The sequence below is a fragment of the Macrobrachium rosenbergii genome, chromosome 9 (genome assembly GCF_040412425.1).
Source record: "Macrobrachium rosenbergii isolate ZJJX-2024 chromosome 9, ASM4041242v1, whole genome shotgun sequence".
NCBI lineage: Eukaryota > Metazoa > Arthropoda > Malacostraca > Decapoda > Palaemonidae > Macrobrachium > Macrobrachium rosenbergii.
This window is the reverse complement of record NC_089749.1, coordinates 56,002,865-56,011,107: the sequence shown is the minus strand read 5'-3', so window position 1 is coordinate 56,011,107 and position 8,243 is coordinate 56,002,865. Positions and strand designations below refer to the sequence as shown.

Below are 8,243 nucleotides of genomic sequence, written 5' to 3'. Positions count from 1 at the left end.
TATATATATATATATATATATATATATCACACAAATCTGGCAGATTCGATGCACACACACAAATTGTAGTCAAGGGCAGGAATACTCTGGAGATTCACACTTCCTTTATTGTTTCCTACGTTTCGTGATTCATAATCACATCATCAGGGAATTCTATGGAAAATTAAATAAATTAATAAAAGTACTGAACGGCTAAAACTGAATTACGTTAAAACATTAGTCACTAAAAATCTATAAAGGCTGTTAAAAATTACATACACAAGGGCACACTTAAATACATACACACAAAGCTTAAAATCACGTTACACACGGACACATATGGTTACACAAGAGCACATTAAAAATAGCAAAATCACAAAACCCTCAAAATAAAAAAAGGAATAAAAAATTTGTCTAATTTTAAGAAAATTCTTTTTTTCTTTCCAATAACAGAGAAACAAACAAAGACAGTAATATACTTATAAAAAAAGCAGAAGACGCTCACCTTACAGTGCAAACGATAGAACCACACTAACAGTAAAAGAAAAATATATACAGAAAAAACAAAACAATCCAGAGCTATCCTCCATAAGAAATCATGCCACCAAGTGCAAAACACAGATAAATTATGATGATTTCAAAGTTATTGGCCAGGCACAGAACCAACAGAAACTGCAGATACTTGAGTCTTTAAACATTAAACTACGGGTTCCCTCATTAAACACGCAAACTACCTCAATTCCATTGTTTTTGCCATAGGTCATTACTATTTGTACCTCTGATCTTTTGTTTTGTTTTTTCTGTATATATTTTTCTTTTACTGTTAGTGTGGTTCTATCGTTTGCACTGTAAGGTGAGCGTCTTCTGCTTTTTTTATAAGTATATTACTGTCTTTGTTTGTTTCTCTGTTATTGGAAAGGAAAAAAAAGATCAGAATTTTCTTAAAATTATACAATTTTTTTATTCCTTTTTTTTTTTATTTTGAGGGTTTTGTGATTTTGCTATTTTTAATGTGCTCTTGTGTAACCATATGTGTCCGTGTGTAACGTGATTTTAAGCTTTGTGTGTATGTATTTAAGTGTGCTCTTGTGTATGTAATTTTTAACAGCCTTTATAGATTTTTAGTGACTAATGTTTTAACGTAATTCAGTTTTAGCTGTTCAGTACTTTTATTAATTTATTTAATTTTCCATAGAATTCCTGATGATGTGATTATGAATCACGAAACGTAGGAAACAATAAAGGAAGTGTGAATCTCCAGAGTATTCCTGCCCTTGACTACAATATATATATATATATATACATATATATATATATATATATATATATATATATATATATATATATATATATATATATATATATATGTATGTATATATACATTTGTAAAGAGAGAGAGAGAGAGAGAGAGAGAGAGAGAGAGAGAGAGAGAGAGAGAGAGAGAGAGAGAGTAAATACTAAATTCTGGTACTGACGGAACAATTAACCACATTCCACTGACATTTTCGCGAGAGAGAGAGAGAAAGAACGCAACCGGCAGAAGTCATCGTCCAGAACGCGCCACAAAAATATCAGGTATAATATATCCGAATTACCAGGCCGCCAAATTACGAACGAGATATATTGGAAAATTTCCCTTCCACAACTTCTGAATATCAACGAGCCGCGCAGATTATGAGATATGTAAATACTTTCTTCATTAGGCTTTGGCAAACTGGCAGTCCCGTCAGTTCTTTTCATTGGATTTTCTTCAAAAGTGGAGGGAGTCAGGAGACGGAGGAATGGTAAATAATCAATCATCTTCCTGAGTTTGGTTCTAATGGCTACATTCACTGTGGTGTATATATATAGATATATACATATATATATATATATATATATATATATATATATATATATATATATATATATATATATATATATATATATATATGATGATTATTATCACTTTTGTACGTGATTCATTTATCACACATTACCACAGGTGAAAAATAAGAAACGGGGTGTAGGTCCTGACCGGTTTCGACTTTATTTCCAAGCCATTGACGAAGGACTGATACAGAGTGTGAGAAGTCACAAATATATATACTACAAGAACAGTACTGACGAACATACACAACCGTTAGAGACTCCATATCCCCACTCAGGCCGGTGTCGAGGTAGGAGTGGCCTTTAAAACTCATTTGGCTAAAAATCACAATAGACTCTCTGGGGACATTGCTGATAAACAGACCATACCCACCTCAGATCCACACCTGACAGGTGTCATGGAGGCGGAGTTTGGAAACTCATTAACATTACTACCCTCGTACTGTGTTTACAAATATGATAGTCCTATTTTCATACATCTCTACTGCCTACCTTAAAGTTTAAACAATTTACAAATTTCTTTTGATATTAAAGGATCAAGTTTATACATCCCTTGACTGATATTCATATTATGGTTGTAACTTTCTTTTATAAAGCTAGATTCAATGATGTTCCTTTCCAGTGCATTATTAGAATATACAATCCTTTTGCCCTTCCCAGTTGATAGCATGATTGTTCTCACTAACATGTACAAATATACCACTGTTCCTTGTGCATATCTCACACATTTCTTATGTTGTTCAATTCTTTTTCCAGTGCTTTCCCGGTTTGGCCAATATAAAAGTTGTCACAAGACCTACACGGAATTTTATATACACACCTTTAGTATTGTCTGGGAGTTCTTGATAAGTACATTTTTCATTGTTGTATTGTTCTTAAATGCGACATTAACACCAAAATTCTTAAGAAGATGAGGATATCTTTCATATTATTATTATAAGGGAAAACAAGCAAATTTTTTGTGTTGTAAGGTTCTTTCTGGTTTTGATACATAGTCTTTTTGCCGCTTCAAATGCACTGTTTAATACACTATCAGGATATTTCAATTTTTTTGCCTGCATTCCTAATCTTATCTATTTCATCATCAATATATTCAGGGCTACATACCCGTAATGCTCTTAAAAACATAGATGAAAACACTGACTTTTTAACCTTATTGCTTTGTCCAGAATAGAAATGCACATAGGAAGAAATATTAGTGGGTTTTCAATACACACTATATTTAAACCCACTACTATTTCTTCGTATGAGGACATCCAAAACGGTAAGCACCCATCATTTTCCATTTCCATCGTGAATTTAATTGATGGTACTAATTGATTTAACTTGGCAAAAATTTTTACATCTTGGTTCCCTGGCCATACACAAATTATGTCGTCAACATACCTAAACCATGTTACATTACGTGGGATTATGTTGTTTAATATCTTCTTTTCAAAAAATTCCATATATAAGTTACTTAACACTGGGGATAGAGGGTTTCCCACTGCCATACCAAAATTTTGTGAGTAAAATTTACCATTAAATTCAAATTTACAATCTTTTACACATAATTTAATCAGTTCAATTAAAGTACTTTTAGAAAATGGGATATCCAGCTGTGTGTTCTCTAACAATTCAGAACACACAGCTGGATATCCCACCCACCCCCTGCAAACCAGTTTGTCCACCTCAGGTGGGGGCAGGGAAGGTAGGGGAACGGGAGGGTAGGGGAGACATCCACCCTCCTCCTGCAAACCTCTTTGTCCGGCCTGGGTGGGGGCGGGGTAGGTAGGGGATCGGGAGGGTAGGGGAGACAGCAGCGCCGAGTTCCAGCGCATGTAGTGTGTACCAACAAGATTGTGTATATATATATACATACATATGTAAATTTTATATACATGCACACACACATATATGTATATATATGAACGATTGTAAATGATAAATGGAACTGCTTTCACTCCCGTAAGATAGGCTTATTCACTGATTCAATAATGAACTCTGACATTTATCTTGTAAGCCACTTCTAGAGCTTCCGGTCAGTATTTACTTCAAAAGACTGTTATTTAGTTTCTTATGATTAAGCTGGCGTTATGCCAGCACGGGCTCTTGGTTATAGAGCAGTTCGCACTGCAAAAGGTTGCAAACGGTTGGCTTTTATCCTGCCATGAAGACGGAAAAGTAGCTTATTAAGCAAAAATACCATTTGTGATAGGACTGGTCAGTGAACCATATGGATAGGTGTATCCATCCTTCTCTCTCTCTCTCTTTCTCTTTGTATACACAATGGTTCTAAGAATGTAGTGAATTTCAAACATAACGTCACTGGGGTGCTGAACTCCTACTGGTTGGCGGGTCTCATTCTCTAGCTGGCTGTCTGGGCCGCAGCATGGGCTACAAGCCAGAGACGGGAATCACGCCCTTTGCTGCAAGCCGTGGCCCAGGATGCGTCCTACGGAGCACCAGGAATGCCCATGCTGTCGCCCAGACCTTTAGTGAAAGAATGAGACCCACCGACCAGTGGAAATTCAGCACTCCAATGACGTCATGTTTGAAATTCAGAAGTCCACATGAAGTATTGAAAACCTTGTATGTCAATTTGCAATCCAGTCCTGAAGACGCTGCCGAGAGGTGGGCAAACGGTCCGTCGACTAGAAAAAGGAAAACGTAAATGGAAAGAATCTTGAATAACATTTCCTCATTCCTGAGAAGCTTGCCTGAAGGGAAAAAGAAGCATACACTGATTCAGTCTTAAAAAGATAGTATCAACAACAATACCATTGACTTCAAGAGAAATTGCTTAAGAGAGGAAATAAGAAATACCATATATATATATATATATATATATATATATATATATATATATATAAATATATATATATATATATATATATATATATATATATATATATATATATATATATATATATATATATATATATATATATATATATATATATATATAAGGAATTATAAAGGAAGAGCCTTCATATTCAGGAGGTACAAGTCTGTACGGACAAGGGTAAATGACGCAATGTGTGTGGTGGGTTTCGACGCACTGCTGAGGTGTATGAAGCGACTCATATTATGGAAGTTGTAGTGCAAATGGGCTCATCCACGACTCAACACACACGCATATGCATATATATATATATATATATATATATATATATATATATATATATATATATGTATATATATATATGTAAAATTCCTTTCTTACAGTCATTTTGGTAAGTCTGTATTCTCAAACAGATGATCCTTTTTAAGAATGCAGAGAAAATGACAACAGTTTTCGTTTACTCATAAAAGCATGTTCCTACTGGCAGCATACCAATGGATTTTATTGCCCAGGAAAAAAAATGAAATATAAATACAGTTTGAGGAAGTGCCGCGAACAATTGATAAAACGCCAACGTAACTATAAAAAACATATTTGGTAATGGTGACCAGCAGGTTTGACGTATTTTAACCTAGGAAAGGGATAATGCAAATTATGAAGTCACCGTTATTGAGATGGACCTATTTTCGATGCTGTAAAATTCATTAGGGTTCGACAAAGGAATGAGCTAAAGCAGACATTGTATCCTTCAACATACAATTGTGGGGCAGTGGTTACTTCATACTCCTAACCCTGAAGAGGAAACTTTTGTTTTTATTGACTTTCATTCGGAAGTTGACCAGAAGGTCCTGCATATTTCAGGTGATAAATAAAGCAATGGCCCACCTTCGTAGCCTTGCAGACTGGTTTTGACATCACACTCGTTCCCCTGTGTTGGTTCGAAATGCTTCGAATCTCATTGGGAATGGGAGGGTTCATTTGTAAGTGTTTAAACACACACACACACATCTCTCTCTCTCTCTCTCTCTCTCTCTCTCTCTCTCTCTCTCTCTCTCTCTCTATATATATATATATATATATATATATATATATATATATATATATATATATATATTATATATGTATGTGTATGTGTGTGTGTGTGTGTGTGTGTGTTTTATCTCTTTATCTCTCTCTCTCTCTCTCTCTCTCTCTCTCTCTCTCTCTATATATATATATATATATATATATATATATATAAAATTTATCTTTGAGGGTGTGTGTGTGTGCGTTTGCTAGTATGTGAAAAGAACATTTTTTTGTGCGTATAAAAAAACGCAGACATTGCGCACACTGTTTTGCATACACTGTAACATGCATGTTATATTTTGGCAATGTAGTCATACACGCGCCCGTGTGTATCTATGTGTGTGTGTCTGTGGAAGGGATGGTCAAAGAATGTGAAAAGCATGACATGTTTCGATGCTGATGAATATGTGACAATCTGTCGCCATGGAAACCATCTAGCCCATTATTGTCATAATTCCAAGAACGCGAGTACATTTGTTGGCCGTCGAATGGTCTTAGAATAATGAATTTTGACCAAACGCCAAGCGCTGATACCTATGAGGTCATTCAGCGCTGAAAGGGAAATTGAGAGTAGAAAGGCTTGAAAGGTGTAACAGGAGGAAAACCTCGCAGTTGCACTACGAAATAACTGTTAGGAGAGGGTGGATAGCAAGATAAAAGAAAGAGAATATGAAAGGAGGTAGAGTAAAAGGAACAAAAGGGGTTCAGCTAGGGGCCGAAGCTAAGGACACTGCAAAGAACCAGCAGTATACTACTCATTATTGTAGTGTGACAACCGTAGAATTATTTAGGCAACGCGTGCTGATTCACATTATAACATCACGTCACGTCAAAGTACGTGAGCATTTCTTACATGTAGTCAAATGGACTCGTTCACACCATCCACCGTCACATCACGACACAAGTTTTCTTGGAGAGAACATTTTGACGTGACGTGACGTGACGTGACGGTGCTTATGCAAGTTTCTTAACCAGTGAGGCGCCATGACTATTGGTCGGTCGGGCACGAACTGCACGGGATCGTGACGGATAGTGTGAATACAAGGCACGGCTGACGGGACGGGACGGTGACGTGATGTGTCGGTGACGTGATGGGACGGTGACGTGACGTGTCGGTATGATGTGAATCAGCATTATGTATGGCGCCTAGTAACTTACAGTTTCTTTGTAACCGCAGGTGTCGGCTTGACTTGGTCCACTGGAGGACCGCAGTTCGGCTCAACAGAGGAAGCGATTTCGGTGAAAGAGGGTGAAACCGCCAGACTGCCCTGTCAAGTTCTCCAGCTTAAGGACCGAAAGGTATTTGATTTTTGCTGAATTTTTTTCCCTATTATTATTATTATTATTATTATTATTATTATTATTATTATAGTATATATCATATATATATTTATTATTATTATTGTTATTATTATATCATTTAAATATTATTATATAAATTATATTGTTACAGTATATATTTTATTATTATTATATTATTGTTGTTATTATCATTATTATTATTATTGTTATTATTATTATTATTATTATATCACTTCAATATTATTATATATATTATATTGTTATAGTATATATCATATATTATTATTATTATTATATTATAATTATTATTATTACTCAGAAGATGAACCCTATTCATCTGGAACAAGCTCACCAAAGGGGGCACTGACTTGAAGTTCAAGCGTGCAAGGAATATAATGTTAATTTGAAAGAAGTAACCGAAGGTAATGGGAAATGCAGGCAGAAGAGATCACTTATGAAAAAAGAAAAACAAATAAATTAACAAATTAATAAATAAAGATAAAAATATATTATTAAAATACGAGGAGAATTGTACAGTATTAGCTATGGGGGCAGTTGCTATAGGAGGCATTATTGGTTGATGGTTTAGGTCAATCCGGCCTTATACCAGCACACGCCCTTGCCCAAAGGCGCCAGTTAGTGTGGTATACGGTTAAAAAAATAAGAGGAATAGTGTGGAACTCTGGCCTTACGCCTACCAACACAGCCCCTGCAAAAAAGAAAAAAAGCAGCAACAGGCGATTTAGATAATATATTTAATTCCTACCTATTACATTTTAGTATTTTGAAATGTTACGTGAGCCTATTTCATGAGCTATAATGTTTAGTAAACATCCATTTCAGTTATTAACCTCCTTTTGAAGCGCAAAACTCATGTCAACATTCTGTTTCACCCAAAAAGATTTCCTTATCGTATTCTGAACTGCTATATTTTCAATCGTGCTGTGCTCAATATGAGCAATATTCACGACCTTGTTGAGCCTTAAGATCAAGGTGAGAAAATAGACCTTTTAGTGAACGTAGGAGTTGCTCTCGAAAATAGAAACATCTCGTTGAAGTTTAGGATAGTTTGATGAAACGGAGATGAGATTACGAACTCAGAGCGAAGGTAACGACATTTTTTAATGAAAATAGTTCCTGTAATTCTAGACTATCTTGTTAAAAAGAAAATATAGCTGACAATATAAAACCTGCTAAAGTA

At 35.2% G+C, this 8,243-nt stretch overlaps 1 protein-coding gene across 1 annotated transcript in view; it reads left to right on the top strand.

Annotated features, from left to right (window-relative positions):
• The window catches only part of LOC136842120 (neuronal growth regulator 1-like), a 53,179-nt gene that overhangs the window by 23,967 nt on the left and 20,969 nt on the right, over window positions 1–8,243 (top strand). Inside the window, exon 3 of the mRNA XM_067109489.1 lies at window positions 6,918–7,039. Coding sequence (XP_066965590.1) covers window positions 6,918–7,039 — 122 coding nt within the window. The remainder of the gene's footprint in view (window positions 1–6,917; window positions 7,040–8,243) is intronic.